Consider the following 26,270-nt stretch of genomic DNA (forward strand, 5'->3'; position numbering starts at 1 on the left):
CAAAATATTCCTAACCTAAAAATGAGTTTGTGCATAAGAATTATTATTAGCTGCCTTTGTTATCTATTTGGAGTAAATAATTCCATATGAATATTGAGGCTGATTTGAAACCATGCCCTGTTCATGAAGAGGAAATCAAATGCTGAGTTGATTTTATCACCAAAGGGTCATAAAAGTAATTTTCAGCTAATATTTCAAAAATAAAAGCAAATGAGAATATGGATAGGAGCTTTTTTTTTCATGATTAGATGGAATTTTTTTAATCTTTTTTAATTTTAAAAATAATAAACATCGAAGTAATCACACAGAACACATTTGAGACCTCTTTTAAAGAAATACTCGGATTAAAGAGCACAGCCAAGCCTGCGGCCTTTATAAACAGCGATCATTCAGAAGGTGCCTCTGCAAAGGGCCAGGTCAAAGTGCACTTTTTAAAGCTTTCTACATATTCATTACTAACCACAAGAAGAAGTAACAATATTTAACTGCAATTTCAGGTTTGGTTCTCAAAGAGTTCTACTCCCCTCCTTAGGCAGCAATGCCTAAGAATTTCTGAAATGCCACAACCCGCTGAATAATTACAAATCGTTATAACAACCGTTGCTCAGGTCAACTGTCCCTGCCTCAAATCTAGCATTTTCTGCTAGTTCGGATCCTAAGTCGCTTGATGATTTCCATTTCTGCCCCTGCGTCAGTGTACACAAAAGTTTAACAACTGCATTTCCATTTCCCAAGTAAGTTGCACAGCCTCTACGTTTTTGCAATTTAAATGTAACATTTCTTGTCTTATTTTGGAAAACCTGGCCTTTCCCAGAGGCTTGAGCTCTCCTTCCTTCCCTGTGGAGCTGGGGGTGGGATGGCATCGTTACTTATCCTTTGAGGTTGGCTCCGGCTTCATTTGAGGCTGCATTCTTCACCAGCCCTGTCACTGCTGTGTTGCCAGTCTTAATCAGACAAAATACACTAACTCTACATCTAAACAACTTGCGTTACTCCAGCCAGAAGGGAACTCTCCTCACATCAAATCTCCAGGATCATTTTCTGCGTACATTTCGTACTTTCCCTGCTAAGTGGTCAGTACTGGGAATAGGAAATACTTGGAACATGCCCTACTATTAGTGCCTTCAGTAGCCAGCTCAGTGCCACGTGCTAAACACAACATTTAGTAAGTCTTCGGGAACCAGAGGGCTAAAAATCCATCACTGAAAGCTTTATCCATAAACGAAAGGTTAACTGAAAGAGCTCAACACACTCCAGTGATGACAGTAAACAAGTGTTCTGCCAACTATTGCAGAAATTAACTCAGATATCTGTGAGGAAGTGGGCAGGCAATGTATTCGTGTCAACTCTGTAGAAATATTATCCAAATAGGCCACAGTGGATCACGAACTACACTAGCAATCCAATTTTAGGGGATATCAATCCATGCCTCTAAAACATAATAAGTTCCACGACAAATGATTCACACAACTGGAATCAGCTCACACAGCCTACAGGATCCCAGAAAGCACAAAAAACAAGCTCTCAAGACTAAACACTTAGCAAGAGCTATGTCTTAGTACACCTGCTCAACCATACCCAGGCTTAAAGAAGGCATCACACTCCCCTCTCAAAGCAGAAGTAAGAAAAATAGGCCTTTGAAATAATGACATGAAATAATGACAGCAATAAATGTTAAGGTTCAGTCCCATAAGAACATTCTTTTAATGAAGAAAATATAAAATTCTCACTCTTCCAGTACCCTTTAGCTGATTTTTTTCAGTCTATAGGGGATATCTGCATGATCTTCTAACAACTCATTTTTATTTGTACTTTTTAGAAATCCATTTTTCCCCATTAGTCAAGTTAAACATGACATTTATTTATTATGTATTATTATAATCAGGTTTTTTTATTATTATCACATTCAGTTACACTTCTTCGTGACAATGGGTACAATAATTAGCTCCAGGTTTGAGCCAGCCACTTTATCCACTTTATTTCATTTACCTCTTTGAGTTACCCGCTAAGGTTTGCAGCGTTACCTGCACTTTATAGAAGAGGAACGTCTGGTTGCGCGACCGGAGTCATCCGCCACCGCCATGCGGCTGGCAAGGGCAGGCTAGGGATTTGCCAGAGGCTGCTTCAGTCTTCAGGTTCTGCTCTTCCCTCCTTACTGCAGTTCTGTGCACAAACGTCCTTCAGACCTGACCACTTCTGGAACCCTTAGAACTAACTAGCCATTGAAAGTTAAAACGAACTCAAGGACTGACGGTCTCTCAGACAACGGTGGGCTGACAAAGGTCATGATTTGCTTGCTGAAGACCATACACGTGTTTTATTCACCTGGACAGAATCCACAGTGAGCCCATGAAGTTTACAAATTTTGTGGCATTTTCATTGCAGAGGTGGCCTGAACTGTCCCCCACTGCTGAATGACAGGGTGGGAAGGAAAAGTTCAAGCCTCCAAACTTGAGTCCCTCCAAACTTGAGTTCACTCATCTCTGTGCCTCTGGTCATCAGTGCCAGAGTGAATGGCCACTGTGAGGCCTTCATCTGCAGGTCACCCTACCACCGTGCCTGCTGCTCCTCAGCTCAGCTCTTCAAGAGGGAAGGACAGGGGAGGAGCACTGGGCAGGGAGTCCCACTCTGCATGCTGTGCAGCCCCTGAAATGCAGGGGTTTTATTCAGATCCACTGGACATTCTCCTCCGCCCATTGCCACTCCTTGATCCAGATCTTTAGACATATCTCAACTTCAATTTATAGATGGGAAGTTGGCGTAAGTAAACATAATTTTTGGCTTTTCTCCCTAGAGAAACACATGTACGTATGTGGCAAAGTAGATATTATTTTCTCTATATAATTCGCAAATTCTCTGCAACAAGTATGCATTGTACCTCACAACTGATAAAAATCACAACCACAGCCATCATTTAGACATTTTTTTCTCTCTGGCTGCTTTCTCACACAAATCTACATTAGTCTTAACTCTGCTACATGTTATAAGGTGAAAAATAAGAGTAAACCTCAGAACAAGAACAGGGATATTTAAGAGTAAGTGATAGAAAAAAGAATAAAGAATTTTTTTAAATGGGTGTGGTTATTATTTTCACAAGCAAAATGGTTTGAATGGAAGAAGAAATAAAAGCATCTCAAAGTCGCAAAAGATCTAATTGGGGCTATCATAAATTTAATAATTATGCATATGTAAAAAATAATAGATATTCAGGTGTTTGATCCATCTGCAGTCCAAAGTTTAATTTTTCAAACTAGAAGAAAAATCCCTTAAAATGGGCAATACCAATATAAATTAATGGAATGGGTTACAGTAACAATATTTTATAAATATTCCATAGCAACAGGTAACAATAATCATCATAACACTAACAATGCCTGGCATTTATTGAATGCTTTCTAGAGATCACGCAAGATCATTACAGCACCAGGTGCTATAAACACATAATTGGGAAACTATCAAAGCAACCTAATGATGCAGGTAATTCTCTTTTCCTTTTCACTACTTCATGGATGAAAAACTGAGACTTAGAGAGTTGAGTAATTTAAGCAAAGAGCAGCATTGAGACGCAAAACTGTCTTAAACACTATAAAAACCAAAACGACCTCATACCACTGAAATCAGTTAAACTGGCTTCCAAGAGCAACACCTTTTGAGACAATCACCTTCTAGAGGCAGGCCAAAGAAGTGGCAATGACTGAAACTTTCAAAAAACTGCACACTTACAAAAACTCGGGACTAGAGAGGACTATTACAAATAAAAATTAATTCCCAGACAAAGGGACACCGAAAGAGCACACAAGAAAATCCTGAGTGCCTTAGAAACAGAAATTCTCCCCAGGGCTTCCCCCCGATTTCATTTTGGAATCCATGCTTCCGAACTAAAAATCGTCTACAGTCTCCTTTATTGTCTATGTATTTCACGGTATCACATAAAGCAGATTATGTGGGTATTTGGGGAAAGTTTGCATATAAACCGTAACTTTCCAGTCATATTAAGGGTATAAAAGTTTATAACTCTGGACCATACCTTGGTTTTCATGAACTTGGAGTGACTTTTGTAAACCTCTATTTGTTTGATCTCCTCCTCACGGTCCTCAGTGTTCAAAACACCATTGGCTTTTAACATCTGGATTTCATCCTCGAGATCCCTTATGTTTCGCTCCAATGAAGCGATTTTTGTGTCCTGTTCATAAAAAAAAAAAAAGGAAAGGAAGAATGAGACAAAGAAAACTGTTTTTTTCAGTATCATCAGAACAGGATTCTGGAAACCGATTTTGGTAGTAATACATTAACTGTGGTGTAGACAGAGCCCTGAATTCAGAAACAGTTTATTCTTTCCACTTCTGAGGATCAGCTGTGAGATGATTTTTGAAGCTCCCAATAAAGATGATGTGTCAATACAATACAGAGAATTACCTACATATGTCCATCTAAAATCTGGGAATCAAATCACCAGAGCCAAAACAATAAAAGTGATCTGAAATGTTAAAAAAAAAAAAAATACCACTTCAGCAGACAAATTTGTAACTTCAGGTATAATTGACCAGGGTATATTTCTGAGTCTACTTGTAAACACAAAAATCATTTGTGCATGTGTATACTCAGCAGCTGGTTTTATAAGACTTGGAATTTGACTCTGAGAAGAGAAGGAAATTAAAATCTACTAATGGGGAAAAGGATTCTCATCTAAAATACAGACATGAGTGAAATTAAATAACTGAATCTTGGCTTAGTGTGACTGATACACTAAATATTGAAAATTTATAGCAACTGGAAATAATATATGTCCACATCATGATTTATTTGGCGAGCAATCAGTTTCCTGCATAACAAAAAACATGACCACTTCGCGGAGCATTCCGAACCTACTGATTTACACAGTTGGAAAACTAGAAATAGTACACTCAAATGTGGGATTCATTGAGAAAAAAACAACCATAGAGAATTGTTTTTAAAAGGAAGTGACAGGCTCACAGCATAGTGAAGAATGATGCACATGACAGTAGAAAAGAGAGCTCTTCCAGGGGAAAAAGCCATTTCCACAACCTCACGTATTAGACTCACATCAGCGTTTGGAACGAAACACACTGGAAGTTTGACTCGACGTTTGCGCACTGTCACCGTCTACCTGCCATTTTATTGTCCAAATTCAAGCAGCTTATAACACCTGTGTAACTGAATGTTAATGAAAAATAAGCCACCGACTCATTTTTTTTTTTTTTTACCAATTCGTTTCTTAGAATCCAAAAGACTAAAGTTCCAAAAATAAAGACAATGTATAGGCTATTCTATGTGTAATGAATTCGCAGAAAAAACTTGGCAACACATGTGTCTGCCCTGATTGTATGGCTACTTTCTATTTTGTTTTCTTATATTATCTGCCCAATGGCATGTCCCATATGGCAATATAATAATGATTTTTATTATCATTAACATTGTCATCCCATAGTAAGGAGGAAAACGAGATCAACAATTCTTATGGAGCTCCGCTCTGTGCCAACAACTGAGTGTTTGAAGTGCTGGGGACACTTTCATGAACCATCAAACAAACAAACAAAAAAAAAAAACCAGAAGATGGAAAAACACAGATTCTGAAATGTGCAAGGTTGTTATGGAGGGCTGCATTCTGTAGCGTTTCATTTTCCTTTAGAAATAGTATTATATTTTTTCCAGTTACACAAGTAACACACTTTAAGTTCATAAAAAACAAAGAACACTCCCCCTACCATCCAGACATAACCATCATTAATGTGTTTATGTATAGCCTGCCAGTCTTTCTCTATTTTTAGATGCACTTTCTGGGAATCTTGTTTACTGCTGGTGTGAGCGAGGGGTGTGTTATGGACAGAATGCCTTTGTGCTCCCAAAAACCCTCATGTCGGCACCCTGACCCCGACCCACAGTGACGGTCATTTGGAGATGAGGTGATCAGGGTCAGATGGGGCCACGAGGAGGGGCCCTCAGGACGGGATCAGTGCCCTCAGAAGACACTCCACATAACATGTTTCCTGTCACTTCGCCATGTGAGAACACAGGAAAACAGGGGCCGTCTGTGAGCCAGGAAGAGTTCGGACCAGAGTCTACCAGGCTGGCACCCAGATTTCCAGCCTCCAGAACTTCAAGGAAATAAAGTTCTGTTTTTTTAAGCCACCCGGTCCATGGTTCTTCGTGACGGCTGCCCGAGCCGAGGCAGGTGCGGAGTCATCCTGCAGCACAAATGCAGTGACTCATTTGAGTTCTGAGTTATGAGAACACTATAGATAAAAAGAACAGCAATAATGAAAAGGTATGGAAGAACTTCTAGAATTTCCTAAGAACCTTCCTAAATAAATGGGAGTCATTTTACATCGACATTTTTTCTGACTATAAAATTAAGACATGTTCATTATAGAAAACATGAAAAGCTATATAATGATGATTGTGCAAAACCCCATCACCCAGATAAATCACTTCTATTTATCCCCATGAAGGCCTTGAAGTTATATTCTTACTTTAAAACATGTAAAAAGATAGATGTCAGTTAAAACTTGAAACAATATGATGTAGATTTCCTCTCTTTACTGAGCTACAATCTCACAGCATTTACAGTTACCTAAGCGCAATCTTTACAAGAGTTAAACTGCTAAATGTGAAACCAAGAGCAAAAACATCCCTGCCTTTCTGATATAAAATCTCCTGGATTTTGGACCCAAGTCTAAAATAACCATATTTATATGTATGTATATACACATGTATATATACGTGTGTGTGTGTGTGTATGAACTGAAATACACTTTGCAGTCCTCATGTTTAACACCTGAATATTTTTTTTACAGCCCTTAACAGAATTTCAGATCTCAGTCATATAGGTGAAGGGAAAAGTAATCCTCAGCTTTCTTCTAAATGGGTTGGAAGGAGCTTCTCCCTGGACTTTAAAAAATTACATACTGTTTAAGAAAGATCAGAATGGCATTTAGATAGAAAGTTTCTTAACATAGGAAGTCCTCAAGACATGTATACATCTGAGTTGAAATGTCACCAAATGATGAAACATATTTTTTAAATAATATTTTTAACTTTGACTAATTTTATGAAATTAACCAACCTTTCTTTTACCTCACAAACTTCTTTCTTTAGCTACAGGTGTTCCCCAAAAAAAAAGGACAGCAATGAGAAGTGGTTACTGTAGAAGTCACCTTAATGGGGATCTACTTTTTTCTGTCCTTATTTATATTTCAATTCTTACAATTAGAAATCAATTTTAAGGGCAATACAACTCACACCTGAAATCATGAGCACAGAGAAAAAAAGACAGGAGAGTATCAATATATTAAGATCTGAGAGGAGAGATACTAAACACACAGGTGTATCAGATGGTGTATATATAGCCTGTGCCCAAGAATGTATTTAAAATGCTCAGCCACCGAGAGACATGAGGAAATGCAGGCAGGAAATATAAAGGTAAATAAAACACTGCTGCCAGTCAGAGCTTCTCAACTGCCTCGGGTTGGAGGAAGTCAGGGAGAAGGAATTTTATCTTTTTCTTTTCAAAAAAGCCTCTACAACTTAGATAAATGACTAAAAATTAATATATTTGTGCAGACAATGCAAGAAAGCGCCTCACGGGTCTTGATCCGGTTCAAGGTGGTATCAGGATGTTCCTTGCAAAAGAGATACTACATGTGCATGTTCCAGAACTCTAAGAATGGGTCTAGGAGAAAGAGAAAACTTCAGTGCAGGCACAGGCTGTAACCTCCTGAGAGTGGCAACATTTTACTCCCAACCGCCAGCTAGCTGTCTGCATCGAACACCTTCACATGTTTCTTGTAACTGATCTGTTAGAATAATTTATGTAGTAATGTTCAAATACTCATTTTGATGACGTTTCACAAATAAGCAAGCTAGAGAAGCCAATCATTGTGGGCCTCCTTAGAGATGGGGAACGTGAAATATAACACAGAACAGCTTTTTCCAGAATCCACACAACTGAATGCTCTGTGACAAGGCGGCTGCAGGGACCAGTCAGTGTGAAAAGTGCTATTGGGGATTTCCAGTGCACGTTAGCAACAACGTGTCTGGGAAGGTCCTGCAGCAAATTAGTCTCTTTGATTTGATTTTTCCCAGTATTATTCCTCTAGAAGTCAATCCTTGTGGTGGGGGGTGGGAATTAGGACTTTAATGATCACATTAAACTCGGGGTTATTTACTGAAGAGGAGAGTCAAAACAATAATTTGGATTCTGGAAGGGAAAATGTGCCATGATTACCCCCAAATTAAAATAATTGGGGGCTTAAATATCCAGATCACCCTGTCAGCTTCTGTCACTCAAAAATGGTTTGCTGAGAGCCGGCCCTGAGCCCGAAGCAGTGAAAGAACAGATGTAGGTTCCCAAGCTCCCAGGGCTTCCACTTCATGCCTCAAATGACATTTTCCAAATAGTCTTAAGATAGGACAGCTGTAAAATAGTTCTGCTTTTATATTATGTTTTGGTTAAGGTCTGTCGGAATGTGGGAAGGAAAGTTTCAGGGGGAAAGAACAGCTCAAATGCGTTTGCTTCATTCCCTATTAGCTAGAAAAATATATCAGAATTGAATCTTTGCAATCATTTCTTTCCACATATTCATAAAATAAGACTTGTGAAAGTTTTACGTAAATTGCAGATCAAAGCTGTTATTTAAAGATTCATACCCATGACTGTTCTACAGCCATCATCCAAAAGATGCAAAATAGGTATTTGACGGGCAACCAATCAATAAACCACCGGACCTGAACCCCCAGCAGCCATCTGCCCGGTGGGCATCCCTGCTGATTCCGGAGCCAGCCGTGAATATTAGCACTGGCTCGCAATGGGGGTGGAAATCAGGTGGGAAGACTGAAAACGTTTATTTTACCTGTTTTTTTTCCTCCGGATTTTTCTAGGATATGTCTAGTCTAGTTGACGTAAACTTAGACATAAGGAGCTCTTTCATTCATTCGACAAACATAAATTGAGCATCAGTGCACCCCAGTCACTTTGCCAGGTGGGCGTGAGACCAAGAGCATTTCGACAAACTCATGGGTACCCTTCTCTCTTCAGCACGGAGTCCAGCCCTGGATGGTCCCCGGACCTGCAGCACTGACCTCACCAGACGGCTTTTCAGAAAAGCAGGATCGCAAGACCCCACCCGCAAGTACTGAATCGGAACCTGCATTTCCACAAGGTCCTTGGGTGACTTGGGTGTTTCTAAGCGACTGCCGAGGCCCAGCATCTACAAGGGGCGAGACTGCCGCATGCAGAAGAGACCAGGACAGCTTCCCCGGCCAAGTACATTTAGGAAAATAAGGACCTGCTCTCGGGAGCTATCCAACTTGGCATAAATGCACACCCACCCTGGGTTTCTGCAGCCTCTTTGTCAGTCAGGATGACTCTCCTACCCTTTTTTTTGTTTGTCAAACATCATGTTCCCCTTAAACAGCAAGAAACAGATTTCAATTCCTCTCTAGGAACTGTGAACATTGAAAGGGTGCGTGGGTGGAACATCAAAAAAGCAGTATCACTTAGTCACACAAAGTAACAATTATGTTATTGCTGAGTGTCACAATGTGCTTTCCTTTCAGATACAGTAAGAATTACTGGTTTCATTTTAATATCAGGCCAAGAAGAAAAAAAAAATACCAGCAGTTTTTACAGAGCACGGAACTCACCGTGATCACATATCACTCTATGGACATCGATCAACAAACTTGAGGCCAATTTGGTTTAAAGAAGACGTGATCTCATGTTCAGGAAACGTTCCTACATAATTATATTACACTTTATTTAGAATAGAATTCTAGACTATTATTAGCGGATACCATAGAGGCTCTTGAAGGCTTAACTTTTAAAACTTACCCAGTGGTAGTTGCACACACAACTGAGCAGCGTTTGGTCTTGGCTATTCGAGTTACGCCCACCTTTGGGAGGATTTTCTGTGTGGGATTAGCCGCAGCTATGTGAGCCCAAGTCAAGCACTCCAGAAAGAAGTCGACTTGGGCCTGAGGTATGTTAGGAAGAAAAACAAAAATGAACAAAAAAATCAAAAACTTGTCTTCTTGAGCCTTATCAAGAGACAGTGAGCTAGCTTAGAGGATGGTGGGCACATGCTGGATTTTGGTGATGTTTTTGTGTTTGTCTGTTCCGATGGTATCTGGTTCTTTACAGTAAAATGGAAAAGCACAGAATCGAGTCGGACTAGGTCGGAGCAAAGGGAGTCAGGGTGGTGTGGACATGTGCCTTTTCATGATCTCCTGTGCCTGCTGCTGACCAGTCCTCGTGAAGCCCGTGCCCTGGGCAGGCATCCTTCCTGTCCCCCTGCTTCTGTGCACGTTCCTAATACCAAGTGGTTCTTGTTGGACATTGTGTGGCCTCTGAGGTTGTGGTCTCCATGTATGAACTTACTGTTCATAGACTCAAATCAAACACAAAGAGCTAGAGGTAAAACAAGTCAGCTGATCCTGGGACAGTCACAAACGTGGGTGCAAAACCTGGTTCAGGCTTTTACATCTTTGGGCAAGACCCTGAACCTCTCTGAAATAAGACCATGCTCGAGACTATGTTAGGAAAACTGCAAGAGATCCTACAATGCAGGCAGAGCGCCCATCACAAGGCCCCGCCCCCCCAGGAGAGAAACAGTTGCCATTGGCATCATAAGTCAACAACAGTGCAGTGAGATCCTCCACATGCCCGGGTCTGTGAGGTGCCCGTGGAGCAGGCTGGCTTCTGCTCCCAGTCCACCCAGTTTAACTCTGTGAGCATGTGCCCAGCCTTGGTGATGCTATGACCTCAGGTTGCTATGACAATTAAATGAGTGACATGTACACCTTCCAGACTAAGGCACAGTAGGTGCTCTGTAAGGATGACCTTCCTTCTGTTTCTAGCTGAGGCACCTATTACTCTGCTCCTTTTCCTTTTGGGAGCTACAGTCCCCCAGTTCCCTGTGGGCTTTCACGTTGGCCTTGCTCGGTGGCACGCACCATAGACCCTCCGGATACTGACTGATCTAGAAGCAAACTCGTCATGCCATCAAGGCCGATTGGAGCTCTTTTAAGGGGCTGACATAAACACGGGGGCCTCTCCTTTTCTGGCATTATGAATATTAAGGAAGATATGGGCCTGTGAGTGGTTGTGGCCTTCTTCAATACCATGTATTAAGAATCTGCCTGAGTGATCGAGTCCTTATAGCTGTTCAGGTCTCTGAACAGTGAGATACAGCTACGTCTGAAACATCTAATCCCCACAACTAAAATATGTAGCCGGGGTTCCCTCACTAATAACCACAGGAGTATAAACACAGTGACAGTGTCAAAGATACCAGTTAAACATAGTTAAATATAATAATCTCTAAGCCTATGGATAGAGAAGTCAGAAATGGGTCAGACCACCACAGCAGAGTCAAGAAATCCCCAGAAAGCATAGAAGCTCAATCTGGAGTTTGGAGATGGATAAGAATAAGATTATCCTAGAGAAGAAGAAATTGTCTCCAGCCAGAAGTAATAATACATGTAAAGTCAGAAGCATTCAGCACAGTGTCCAGCACATAACATTCAATAAATGGAAGTTGAAAGATCAGAGAGTATGTACCATGGAGGAAGAAGACGAAGGGGCCGATCAGAAAGTACAGGTTACTTTCAGGAGCAGGGGAGCGGGAAATGAAAGGAAGGTGGAGCCGAATGATTAGCAGTGTTCAGAATCAAGCTAGGAGTTTGTACTCTGGGTCTGTGCAGGAATCATTTATAAGCTGGTAAAAAAGAAGGCAATCTGATTAATCATAACAATAAAAACAGAAGCCAAAATCGAGACAGCAGAGCTCAAGAATCAGCAGCCTAGGGGTAAGAGCATTCCCACACACAGCTGAAAACCAAGGCTAGGGAAAACAGTGGAAGACTCACCAAAAGAAGGGGGGGTGGGGGCAAAGCTTGACGGAAATCATGAAAAAGTCACAGAAAACCGGAGAGTTGAAGTTTCAGGAAAGAAAAGGTGTTTTTCAAAGGTTTGAAGAGACTAAAGACCAAGAAAAAAAATTAGACTATCATTGGTGGCACGAGGGCAGTTTCAGGTGGACTGTGTCATCCTAACCAGAAATGTAAATGCCAAGACTCAGGGGCGATTGCTGAGTGATTCAACAACCAGCTCAGCTCTGGGCAAGAGCCGACCAGCACAGGGCCACCTGGAGCCCTGGAACCTGGTCCAGGAAGCCCCTGCAGGGCAAGGGGTTAACTCTCTGTTGCTGGGTTTGGGGGTCGAAGTAAGGGCTGGAATGAAGAGGTTCCTCTGGGGACTTGGGGAAACCAGAGAAGTTCTTGAACATTTTACAAGCCAGGGTAGCTACTGTTCCCTCTCGGCTGAGCCTCCGCCCTGCACAAGAAAGCACTTCAATTCACACTGAGAGCTTTCCCCCTTCCCGATGCGGGGAGGGGCACACAGGCAGACCCCGATCACCACCCCATGCCTGGGACGCGCCCTGATGCAGAGGTGCCCCAGGGCCGGCCTGCAGATGAGGGGGTGAGCTAAAGCTCTCCGGGACTCGATCTCACTTCCAGGGACATACCATTCAGAATGAGGGTAAGTTCTTCAGGTTGGCGGTGGTGGGGGGAAACACATCAAAACATTTATTTTTTTTATACCTCTGTCTTCTTCCTTGTTTATATTAAAAATATATTTGCATTATCTGACTGTGCAGAGCGGAACAATAGCTGAGCACAGTGCAAACAATGTTTCTCTGTTTTGGTACTAAAAATTCAGTTAATGACAGCAGCAACTGTACTGATTATTAATGCAAGCCTGTGCTAGAAATCTCAGTGAATCTTCCCTCCCCAGGACTTGGTAAGTATCTAAGTACATGAAAACTACTATGATTTAAGTACTTATTCTACCCGTTTTACAGGTCAGGAGACTCACTGAAGGTACATCACTTGTCTAAGATTTTCCCTTTATTGGAATAACTTCCTGGGCCCACCATGGCACCCTCGTGCCCAGGGCTGCCACATCAGCAGCACAAAAATCAAGACAACTTTCGTGTCCCCACAAATGCTCCACTTGACCAGAAGTGCAATACTTCCAGTCAGCCCTTCCCCAAACACCAAGCCCCCTCTGGACTCTATACTGATTTCCCTGGACCCTCTCAACCCAAACAAGATAGACTATGTAGCCAATCAGGTACTTTCTATTTTTCTCTTCTTTGTTCTTTATTCTTTATCCTCCAAACGCTTCCCTGTCTTTTGCCCCATTTCCACCCCAAAGGGGGGCTGTCTGCTTCATGAAGTGTTAAAAGTTTGTTTGGATCACCCAAATTATCTTCTTTAATCATTTTTAACACCTTCAATAAACTGGAATGGGTCTCTCCACACAGCCTTCCCTTGAACAGGAGACAGAAGGTCACATATGGGGACCCTGCCACCCCCAGAACCCCACTGGAGACCTCTGAAGAGGAGAACAGCTTCAGAGAAGGTGTGCCACCTTGGAGCTGAGCAAATGTGGTCCTTTCTTCCATGGAGTACCTTCAGCCTTCAAAGATCAGAGTGAGGTCAAAAGAAAATAGGGAAGAGGCTGGGAGGCACAGGAAAGGGAGGGAGACATTTCAGAAACTGCTTCCAGATGAGTGGGAAGTCCCCTGTGCGCAGCCCAGCCCTCCCGAAGGCTGGATCCGAGTCATCTTTCGCCTACATCTGAACACAAAGGGGGTCCGAATTCCCAGAGATTCGGTGAAATACTGCTTTGCAGAATAGTGTCTGCATTTCAGGGACTGATAAAAAGATGGACATCGGACACCTCCATACCCTTCCAACGCTCGTTAGGAAAAGCTTGAGTGAACCAGCTGCCCTCCCTGGCCTCCCAGCAGCCAGAACTTGCTCTTCCCGCTCCTTTGGACCCGTCCTACGCCCATCGATGTTCCCAACAGCCCTGGCTTGGGGCCTCACTCTTAGGATCTCCAATGCCGCAAATCCTTCTATGCTCTACCAGTGGCACTCATGGAAAAAGCGACAGTGGAGGAGGAATTCAGGCCACCCCCAGTCACCAGCCTGGCCTGAGGGATGGGGAGACTGGACCATGCCTTAGGGATGAGGCGTGTGACGGCCCGTACACTGTCATTACTGAGACATGAAAGGGAAGCTCACATGAGGCCTGTGGCTGACTTCTCAACCCTGCTGGCAGGGGTGCATGCCAATAAGGAAATTGCAGTCCCTACATAAACAATAGGCTGGGGAGCTGAGCATCAACAAGAGAGAGGGTAGGGGCTGCTGGCCTGGGCAGGACTGGCCAAGATGGAACAAACAAAGCAAAGACTTAAACTTTGTAAGAATGTCATGTCAACTCAAGACTTTCCGGGCAGGACTTCTGAGAGTCCAAATGGCCAATCAGCAAGCCTCAAGACTTGCTAGAATTTTTAAAGCTGGACACTTAGTCCAATCCTTTCATTTGCCAAATAAGAATAGTGAGAGCCAGAGGGGACAAGTGACTTGTCAAAGGCCCAACCACCCAGAAGCCAAGTCCCTAGGTCACTTATTATGCCACAGGCCTGCAGGGAGCTGCTGTTTTTTTCTTCACTGGTTTCTCCTTTCAAAGACTAAAGTCTTGTCATATGCAAACTGTGTGTGTGTATTTAGAGCTAAGACTCTGCCTGAAGTATGCTTGTTAAATTCCTTCTCTCTGGTGATCCTTGCTCAAATGATACCACCTCTTTTTCTGCAGGTAAAACTCCATTTCCAGGCTGAAAGGAAAGGGATGAAGAAGCAAAGAATTCCCTGAGCATCTATTATGTGCCAGGAGTTTCCCATGTCGTAACCCCTTTAATCCCCACCACAGCACTACGCAGGCTAATATCCCATTTCACAGATGGGAACACTGGTGCTCAGAAGAGCAGCAAATGGAGCCAGGTTCCCTATTTCCATAAACATTCTATTGTTCTCCCCTTTGGACCCTTCTCAGTTTAGTAAAAGAAAATCAGAACAGAAGAAATCATGCCTCTTGAAGCTTCTTGATAGATGATTTTTCTTTTAATACACTTACTGTTATTTTTCCTCGTAATTATTCATCATTCCTATATAATACACATTGTTGAAAACATAGAAATTTAGGGAAAAAGGAAAATAATCCTTTATAATCATCCCATCCAGAACTGGTGTCAACATTTTGGTTTTCTCCTTGTTTATGTTAAAAATATTTTTTTTTCCAAGCTTTTGATCCACATGGATAAATACAACTTCTTTATAGATTAAGTCTCTAACTAATATAAACCTTAGAAATATAACTTTTAGTCGGCTATTTTATAGTTCTGCTTTTATTTTTAACTGTTAAGTAATCAAAGTTATTAATCCTTTCCTTTGTAATCTCTTTTTTAGTAACAGCTCTATTGATAGATAATACACATACCATAAAATTCACCCTCTTAAATTCTACAGTTCAGCTGTCTGTGCAGCCATCACCACTACCTAATTCCAGAATATTTTCATCATGCCAAATCCCTGTACCCACTGGTGGTTACTTCCTTTTCTCCCATTTCCCTAGCTTCTGGGAACTACTGACCTAACTTCCTATCTCTATGGATAAGCCTATATTGGACATTTCATATAAATGGAATCATACAATATGTGGCCTTTTGCAACTGGCTTCTTTCACTTTGCGTAATATTTTCAAGGTTTATCCCTGTTAGAGCATGAATCAGCACTTTGTTCCTTTTCTTTGCTGAATAATATTCCACTGTGTGGATGTACCATCTTTCATTTACTCATATAAGATAACAGACATTTGGGTTATTTTAGTTTTTTGGATAACAGGAATTAATGGTGGTATGAACACATGTGTACAAATTTTTGTGGACATACTTGTCCATTTGTTTGGGTGTATACCTAGGAGAACTGCTGGGTCATATGATAACTCTCTGTTTAACATTTTACAGAACTGCCAAATAGCTTTGCAAAATGACCTGAACCATTTTACATTCCTACCATCAACATGAGAGTCTAGTTTTTCCACTTCTTCCCCTACACTTGGTATTGCCTGTCTTTTTTATGTTAGCCGTCCTAGGAGACGATACATTGTGCCTAATTGTTGTTCTCAGTTGCCTTTCCCTAATGATAAATAATGTTGGACATTTTTTCATATCCTGATTGGCAATTTTTACATTTTCATTGGAGAAATATCTATTCAAATCCTTTGTTCAATTTTTAACAGGACTGTCCTTTCATTGAGTTGTTCTTCCTTTATTTTTAAATGAACTTTTTAAAGTATTTGTACTTAAGGAAGTAGCCAGATCACAGGTTTTCAGCATGATGAATTATGACAAATTGAACACACCTGGTCCTGTGTGAATCGATCATGAAACAGAATACTGCTTGTACTCCATAAACCTCCCTCATGACCCCTCCCAGCCTCCACCCCCTACACCATCCCTATTCCTCCAGATTAACTACTATTCAGACATCTAACACTATTGATTACTTTTGCTGGTTTTAGGAACACATTAAAACAGAGTCATACTGCATATGTTATATCTGGCTTCTTTCAACACTGGTTTGAGGGAATCCAATTAAGTTGTGACATGAAACAAGAGCTTGGTCCTTCTCGTTGCCATAGAACATTTCATTGTATAACTATGATACTACTTTTTTATCCACTCCACTGTTAATGGTTATTTCATTTGTTTCAAGCTTTGGTTATTCCACTTTTAATTATGTTTTGTACCTTCTACTTAAATTAGGTCATTTACCTAACCATTGTTAGATCTGGTCCTAGATACTTTGAATTTTTTATTATCGTTGTAAATGATATTGTTTCTTTAATTTCATTTTATAATTGCTTATTACTGGTATAGAGAAATATGATTCAGTTTTAAATATGGACCAGCTATCTGCTAAATTCATTTATTAATCTAATAGCTTATATATATGGATTGAAATTTTTTACACACAATTATGGTGCCTATGAATAAATGTTTTATTGCTTTATCACTCCTATATCTAGAATGTCCAGAACACTGCTGAATAGAAGTGACAGTAAGACCCAGATTTGTCTTGTTTCTTATCTCATAAGGAAAGCTTTTGACATCTTACCATTAAATATGATATTTACTGTAGTTTTCTTACAGTTATCTTTTATCTGATTAAGAAAATCCCCCCCTTCTTAGTTTGCTAAATGCTTTTTTGTAGGAGAGCGGTGGATAGATGCTGTATTTATCAAATGCTTTCTCTGCATTTATTAAAATTTTACTAATTCTTCTCCTTTATCTGTTAATGAGGAAATAGCATTGACTGAGATCCAAATATTAGTCTAACCTTGCACACCTGGAATGGGCACAACTTCATCATGTCATTTAACTGTCATAGGATTCAGTTCACTAGGATATTTTGCATCAAGCTTTATCAGAGCAATTACTTATAGTTTTACTTTTCTGGAATGGCTTTGTTGGGTATGATACCAAGTTACAATGGCCTCATAAGATAGGCAGAGCTCCTTCTTTTTCTATTCTCTTGTAGTTTCCGTATGAGTGACACAGTTTTTTCTTCAAATGTTTAGTAAAATTCACTGAAGAAGCCATCTGGGCCTGCAGTGTTTTGGCTTGGTTTTGGGTTTTGGGGGTTGCTTTTTTAGGGAGGGGATGGGAGAGGTAGTAAGATTTTAAATCACAGAATCATTTTCTTTACTATATAGGACTGCTCAGACACTTGATTTCTTCTCATGTAGTTTCAACAAGTTGTGTTCATTTATCTAAAACTTCAACCTTATCATAAAGCTGTTAATAAAACGCCCTCATGTTTTTCAGTGTCGGTAAGACTGCCAGCAATGTGCCCCTTTCAATCCTGCTATTGGTCATTGGTGCGACTTCCCTTTTTCTCCATGATTCTAACCAGGGTTTGTCATGTGTGTTAAACCTCTTCAAAGAATCAGTAGCTTTGGCGTTCCCCTAGGACATGTTTGTTTCTATTTCATTAATTTCTGTTTCTATTTCATTATGCCCTGGCTCCTTTATTGGCTATTAAAAAGAATAATAGCAATAATGACAAAATTACCACCTGTACCACCAGCCTCACCCACCTACCACACATAGGGAGCCAGGCACAGAGCATCTGATGTATAAAAACCTGTGATTAGCCCATTTCACAGAAGAGAAAGCCACGGTTTAGAGAGGATAAGCAACCTGCACAAGGTCCCACAGATGGTTGGCCGGCGCCCAGATCTGAACACAGGTTCTTCTACAGAGTTCTTAAGGCTCTGCTTTTACTAAAGACAGCTGATAGGTGCAACTGGTGCATTCATTCTGTTTCTATTTCATTAATTTTTTATCTTTACTATTTCTTTCCCCCGTCTTTCTTATGGTTTTCTTCGGTCTTCCATTGCTTTTTAAACTTAAAACGTCTTCTTCAACCAAACTGAGCTACTTGTTCTCCCCCGGCGCTCAGAGTTCCAGCCCCTCTCGCCTTTGCCCACATGGTCCCACTGTTTATGAACCATCCCTTTCCCCTTTATCAAAGTCATGCCAGTGTTTCAAGGCCTTCCTCAGACACCCCCTCCTCTGAGATGCAGTCCCTAGCCCTGTCCTTGGGTAGCCTATGAGCCCTTACAGCCCGCTCTGCCATTCTTAGGGCACATATTTAGATTCTGGCTGAGACACTTATTTCCATTAGCCCCTTAAAGACTGCGTTTAATTTTTCTGAAAAGCCTGGCATGGTGTTGCATATATAAAATAGTAGCTCAGGAAACATTGGCATTTGGATCACACAAACTAAACCTCTTTATAGTGGGAATTATTGACGGGCAACTCAAACATTTAAGAGTCGAACACATAAGAAGTGTTTGGGCAAAAAAAGGAAAGATGTCTCATCTCTTTTTTTTTTTTAATCTCCCCTGCTTCTAAATGACAACCATATATCATCCAGAGCTAACATTTAACGTGACATTTTGCTTTTTCTGGCTATCACTTAAAACCCACATTTTTCCCCTTATGTAAGGAAAACAGTTGAATAGGACAAATTTTTTTTTTAAGTTGAAAGATGAGAAGATGAAATTTCTTAAGAAAAAGAAATAAGCTAAAGGATAATTTTTGGTATAATAAATGGATAGTGCATGTCAAAAACCCAGGGCTTTGCAAGTTTGAATGAGTTATACTCCATTATATATAGACTTCTGGGCAAGACTTAAAATTCAGAAGGGAAAAAAAAAACAGGTCATATGTTGGCTGTAGGGTAAATATTTGGAGCTCTGTTTGAAGAGTTGGTAACACATACATGTAAAAAGGGCGAATCATGCCTTACAGCACAAAATGCAACACTGTGTCTTTCCAAAAATATCAAATAGACCTCTACAGTTCTCATGAACTGTCTCAACCTTACCTATGATGTAAAACCACAATGTGTAATTTCCGAAGTAGGTGCAGAAAGAAACACCAGTTACACCTATCAGCTGTCTTTAGTAAAGACAGCTGCCTTAAGAACTCTGTAGAAGAACCTGTGTTCAGATCTGGGCGCCGGCCAACCATCTGTGGGACCTTGTGCAGGTTGCTTATCCTCTCTAAACCGTGGCTTTCTCTTCTGTGAAATGGGCTAATCACAGGTTTTTATACATCAGATGCTCTGTGCCTGGCTCCCTATGTGTGGTAAGTGGGTGAGGCTGGTGGTACAGGTGGTAATTTTGTCATTATTGCTATTATTCTTTTTAATAGCCAATAAAGGAGCCAGGGCATATCTTTAGGGCATAAAAGACATCGTAGTGGCTTGGCTAGGAAAACGAGGCTCAACACAAATTTCCTCTGCACACATCATTCTGGGAGGAGAAACCATTCTAAGCAGAGCGCAGTGTTCACACTCAAAAAGTAACAGTTCAAAAGATGGATTAAATTAACCTCGGTGAGGCCCTAGAGCCAAAGAAAACATTTTAGCCACTTCATGGTGTCCCAGACAAGATGTCTTCTCAGGACTCGAACTCCAAGTTCACACTGGGAACTGGGATGTATTCAGTGCACCCAGCTTGCATTTGGGTCTCTCCCTTCCCAGCTGCGTGACCTTGGGAAAAGTTGCCAACTACTAGCTCCCGCCTTCTCCATGTTCCAGTACATTTCAGTGGAATGAATTGGGTGAATCTCACCAAACATCAAGATATCTTTTAAGGGGAAACTTAACAAAACTGCAGGTCAGCTAAATCCCATGCAGACGAACAGGAGTCACCTGCCTGAGCATAAAAAAAGGCTTGGTTTTTAGTTTTCATAACAAAAGATCAACCTCGCCACTTGAGTTCAGGGCCTTGATGCAAAGTTATATTCTTTCATCAAAACACAACTAAAAATCATCAATTTAGTCAAGCTGAATCTTGAGTTGCTCACTACTAAGTTCACTTAGAAAAGCGTGGTATGGACACCTGTTACTCAAGAAGAACTGCTCATGACCCACAGGTACCACGGTTGGTCATGTGACTCGAAATCTAAACACCCACAATCCTCACTTCCCTTGCCATAGAAATACTGTCACGTGGTGACGTTATTTTCCTTTCTGAATCCACTTCAGTTAACAAGTTCAGCAGATCAAGTATATTATCTGCAACTTTTATTGAAACCCTTATGTCCCTCTTACATGTCCCATTTAATAAATCATGATGAATTTAGTGCAAACATAAAGTTTGTTTTTCTTGATGAATGAGTGTCATTTAATTTATTAAGCAAATAAGAACTAGCAAATTCCACATATTTTCTGTTCAGCCTGGGCTGTGAAGTTTGGAGTGAAGTTTTATGCTCCACCTCAGTAATTATCATTATTCTAGGGTTGGTTTGTTTTTTTACATTTTTTTTTTAAAAACACAACTTTCTCCCAGTCCCTTCCTGCTGTGATTGTTGGAGCTGCTGCAGCCATTCTCACTCAAACAAGCAGAAAGAGGCTTCTTGAAAACTGAGCTCATGTGAAGGAAGCCAAAACACTAGTTGGAAAGAGAAAATGGGATCTGTTAACATCTTTTGGGCCCCTGGATCAAGCTGTGCCTGAAGTTATGCCCTGTTTTTTTTCCCCAGTTAAGGGAGCCAATAAATTTCCTTTTGGCGTTAGCCACTTAGAATTAGATTTTCATTCACTTAGAAGTCCCAACTAACATAGAATAAAAAATGTTTGAGATTACCTGACAAGGACTGTCATCACTATAATTCATTTTCTTAAAAGAAAAAGTCTGGGTACAGCAATATGAATGAATTCAAGATCATGAAACTTGATACACATGATATTTCTATCACATCAAAATTATAGTAAGCTAAAAACACACTCATTTAAAGGAATTAACATTAAAGAAAGAAAAAAAAGAGAGAAAAGGCTTTTAACTACCATTTTTACTGACAGTTCTCCTTAGGAGCAAAAATAGAGGAATTAGTAAAGAGTGTTCAGGTGCAAAAGTGAGAAAAGGAGCACAGCAACAGCTAGGAGAACACTAATTTTTCTGAGAAACACACACACTGTTCTAAGTGCAAAACCTGGAACATACCTGCCAGACCAAATGGGAATCAAAGTTAAAAGCTGGAGCTTCCTGCAAGAAGATAAATCACAAATCACTTCATTCATTTTGTTTCCTTTCATTTTCATTGAGATGAGCCCCCCACCCCCAGCTCAACTGGCTGGCAGTAGATGTCATGGCTGTAAGCAAACTGCACCCTGCTTTGATGTGGGCAGATGGCCCTCCCCAGCATGCAGCCCTCAGAGACATATTTTCACAAGTCTAGAAGTTCAGAGGGTTACAAAGAAATCTACTAAGCCTAGCAGAATGTGGTTCAAAAAGTGCTTGAGTTTGGGCAAGATTCCACTGATTTTCACAGCAAACATGTTTCTCGAGTGAATGCAAAGTGTACGTATGGAGATGAGGCGTCAGAGGCTCAACCTCTTTCCCTAAGAGGCAAGGGAGCAGAGAAGTAATTAGTAATCCCCTAATTCATGTCATCTCCCTGAAACTATGACCCAATTTACTCTAGGAAAGCTCCTTATCACTTTAGATTTGTCAAGGCGCCAGATGACACTGATGTTCACCCAAAGGAGCTGAAGTTAAAACACAATGGTGTCTAAGTCCCACCCATCGGGTGGAAGGGCCAGTTGTATTTGGTAGTCAACTTTAAGACTTGGAAAATCATGGGTTTTCAATATTCCCTCCAAGATCACAGGGATGTAATGTACAAAACTGATGAGATTACAGCCTCTCTTGCAAGATACACATATGGCTGAGGAGCTGACTCTCTACCAGCTGCTTCCATAACTCAATTTATGCATTGAGCACTGAGTGCAGATGATAATGGGGCCCAGACTTCTCCACTGACAAACCGGAAGTAGTGCTTTTGTAAATTAACAGGCATCCAAAAGACAACAGAAAAACTCCAGACTCGGTTCCCTGCAACAACTATATTGATCATCATTTGTCCTAAAAATGTGTTTACAACTCAGCCTCATTGGCATCCATCAAAGGAAAACTCCAGATTCAATATACTGATAATTAACGGATGTGAATTTGCCCTAAAAATCAGGTTGTTATGCCTTCCCATGTAGATAGCCCAAATGAATATTTTTACTATTTTTTTGTTTTCTAATAAAACATTGTTAGAAACAGTAAGCCATAATCAAACAGATTTTCTACAAATAACTATCACAAGAAAGTACTGATTATATAGAGATCTTTATGGGAAAATGTCTACTGCACTGGGAGAAATATCATTCTTGGTTTTTCCAAAGATTTCTAGAATTCTTTCTTTGAAAAAGAAATGAGAATTTGGAAATAGGTTTTATATATATCCTCTTTTCCATTATTAAATTATGCTAGGGACTGAGGAGGTAGGTGTGGAGGTAGGTGGGTGGGAGGGGTACTGAATGACTCTTTGCAAAAAAAAATAAAATAAAATGAAATCTTTTGTCTTCTCTTTTTGCATTTATTTTAAAGAAAAAAAAATGCCTTAACCAAGTTTCAAGTTCGGTTCCAGTGTGAAATGAGGACAAATCTCAGTGCTAGACCATTCCCCTGCAAGTATAGAATGGTAAGTTTCTCTTCAAACTAAGTTAAAATTGTGTAAATTCCAAATGAATTGATGGGTCAAGATGAGCAATTATTTTTTAACCTTACTCATTTGGTCTCTTTAGTGATATTTTTCAAACCAATTTGCTACAAATGCATCCTGAGGGCTTCAGTTCATGTAACCTCATCTGGGGGACATAAAATCTTGAAGGAAATGTTCTACATTATTTCCACAAAGATCTACCTTGGATGAAGACACTGTCATTGACTTGGATTAAAAAAGAAAATCCCAGGTCAGAATTGTGCATGCCAAGAATTCAATAGCTCATATTAGTTTCCTTTTCCCCAGGACTTGGGAATTTTTTGGCAGGCGATTCACAATCATGTGGTACAAGAAAGACAGAAAAATCATTATCCTATCAACAAGCTTCATAATTTACTTTTAGGCTGAGGGTGGTCAGCAAACTCGAGTGGTGAACTCAGACGTGGAATCAGCAGATGGCAAATTATCACCTTTTATGACTTTTTCACAGAAAAGCTGAAATCAAGCATTATTTATTCTTAAGATAAATACTCTACTATTTGCTTCCTTCCAGCAAAAACTGGAAGTAAAGAGACTTCAAATTTGTAGATACTGACAAAGCAACTGGGTTTCATTCAGAGCTGTTTCTGAGTCATAGATCATGGGTTGGCCATCATCATTTATTTCATTTTTCTTTAAATGCTCTAAATCCATCCAAGACAATCTTTGATTCTCTTAAATAGCCGATCAATGTCTCCACAGCGAAAAAGGACACCTTGCGAGTATTTAATAAATTATTAATTATTGCTTCCAGACTTGGTTAGGAGAAAATAACTGGAGTCCGTTAAGAAAGCATGATTCTTTGAAAAGCAAATTTTGCTGATCACATAATTTTAATTATTTAACGACTCCATTGCATGCAAAACTACTTCTCTTTGCCAAATATTTGTGTCCCAAGGTGTCTTTTCATTGTAATGTGAATAGAGGTAAAAAGGAATTATTCCAGCTTTAGAAATCTACTTTCAAAGCATACACAAAAACCTCCCTCGGGGTTGAAAGCACTGGCCATGCTCTGGAAATGAACCCAGCTCCTTTCAGCCAGGAGATGCTTGAAGCCCCTTATTCTTTTTGCCCAGGAAAGGCACCTTAATGAAGGAGCCAATAAATTAAATGCACCCCAGGAATGCAAAAAGATCCAGAAGAAAAGCACCCACCAGGAACCCTACAGAAAAAAAACACAAGGCTCATTTCCCATGTTTATGTTAGGCACCACCGAGTCAGAACAAACTCCGGAGGCACAGGTGTTTTTGAGGCATGCGAACAGCTCCTACCTTCATTTCAATGACAGTCTGGAGAGCCTTCGTCTTGGCCGGCTCCGACTGAAGTTGGCTCCTTCGGTGCAATTCCTGGGGAGGAACACGATAGAAATAAGCCTGACGGTTCATCCTTCCGTTACACCATGACCTTTACACCGGCACCACGCAGCCCACGGGTGCAGGTTCGCTGTGCACCGGCACAAACAAGCCACAGGTGCCTCTTCCCCGGCCCTCGTTAGCACCTCTCCTGCCTGGAGCCTGCGTTCCGGTGAAAAGCTCCTGGCACATGCGCTATTTCTGAAACTTCCATCAATAATGAATGTCAACTGTGACAAAGCCAGTAAGTAATCATGGTCCAAATACTGTTCAACACTGGGGCTGTTGCCCAGCCATCAAATCATCATTTACTAAATTACATTACTCTGTGCTCCCAATACAAACACAGCAAGGGAAAGGAGGAAAGAAAATGACTAACGTAGCTGCAAATCCGCTGCACGCATGGCGTTTTGCTACTGAGGTAGGTTTGAAATGAGCAATTTAAAACCTTTTCAGTACGACTGTGTCATTTTTGGAGTGAATTGTTCTGATGAAACCCTGTGAATCTCTTGCTTCCTAATTTACAGCTTTGGTCCTTGTTCAAAATCACATCTGTGTGTGATATGTTTATGCATTCATGATGCCAAGAAATCGAAATTGGCATTAATATCAACAGTGTTAAAGGGGGACAAAAATGGCTAAAGCCAGATGTAAACCCAACAGCTTCTGGAATACGACGAATACTTCTTTAGGTAAAAAGCAAACAACATAATTACCATTTTAAGCTTGAAAGCTCACTTTTTGCGTGCCGCTTCTCAAAAGAACAGTTCTGTCAAGACTTTGAAAGGCTGCCTTGGCAGAAGAGGAGATTAAAGAAAAGGTTTTTTTTCAGTTCATGCTTTGTTTTTCTTAATAATTATCAACAGTTTTATGGAAGTAGCTCATGGCAGGAGTAAACAAAAGCACTCACGCATATCCAATCTGCTGGCACAGGTCACCTAGGGAGCGCTTCCATGAGACTTACTTGCTTCCAGAATAATCATTTAAACTCAAATGGAGTAGTTACAGGCATTCCCTTCCACTGGACCACAAACTTTCAAAAACAAAGTACAAACACAAACAAAAACAAAACCCTGGGCCTAGAGAAGAGGATCAACATGATTTCTAGCTTTATTCAAAGGAAGAGCATTAGAATGCATTCTCCCTCCACCAGCATCTACTCTCATCACCATTTCATAAAGATAGAACATACTGATGCAAAAGTTGTCAGAAGAACAGAATCCCACAGTAAAAGATAGGGCTTCCCTGGATAAGAAAGCAGGCGACCTTTCATCCATATACCTGTTCCTATTTGCCAGCAATCCCGGCAGACTGGCTCATGGACCACACTGCCCACATTAGGCGATCACCTCCGCAGCTCTGGAGTGCAGCATATTTTCTTCTCAAAGTCATCACTGGCACAAGTCAGCAAATTTGTGCAAAACTACTTTTCAACCTCCAATTTGAGAAGAATTGGCATTAACGCTTCCTAATTACTTGAAGTGGTCTCATATTTGTTAGGACATTCTTTTCCCCTAACACACCCCTGGAAGGGAGGGAGTCAAGTATTACTGAACCCATTTTATGAAGAGACAAACAGAAAGAGAGCCTGCGAATTTTTGGAGACCAGGACTGCAAAGATCTGAACACAATGGTGATTTTTAGGCTCTGGGGAGATAGCAGAGGTTTTCTGAAGGAACGGCCTTAAAAGCAGCTGTCCTTTACCCCACATCTAGAATGTCCCTGGCACTGCCTGTCTCTTTCCAGCCTCAACACCACCCTACGAGGAATATGACCTGTGTGGGGGAGTCCAATCTGCTGGGAAACATTAACAACCAGCACCCCCCCTGGCTAACTTCAGCCTCTCTAAGTGGCACCCCTGAATGCAGAGTTGGGAAGAGAG

General features: G+C 40.8%; 1 protein-coding gene across 10 annotated transcripts in view; it reads right to left on the minus strand.

The window, feature by feature from the left end:
* Positions 1–26,270, minus strand: part of ERC2 (ELKS/RAB6-interacting/CAST family member 2) — a 784,869-nt gene that overhangs the window by 522,583 nt on the left and 236,016 nt on the right. For all 10 annotated transcript variants that reach the window (XR_012128892.1, XR_012128896.1, XR_012128894.1 and 7 more), the window contains 2 exons: positions 24,308–24,382; positions 4,028–4,183 (listed from right to left, as the gene is read on the minus strand). Coding sequence is in view for 3 of the 10 variants with exons in the window: in XM_073230735.1 (XP_073086836.1) it covers positions 4,028–4,183; positions 24,308–24,382 (231 nt within the window). In the remaining 7 variants the exon portion in view is untranslated. The remainder of the gene's footprint in view (positions 1–4,027; positions 4,184–24,307; positions 24,383–26,270) is intronic.

This window comes from Manis javanica, chromosome 3, assembly GCF_040802235.1.
Source record: "Manis javanica isolate MJ-LG chromosome 3, MJ_LKY, whole genome shotgun sequence".
Lineage (NCBI taxonomy): Eukaryota > Metazoa > Chordata > Mammalia > Pholidota > Manidae > Manis > Manis javanica.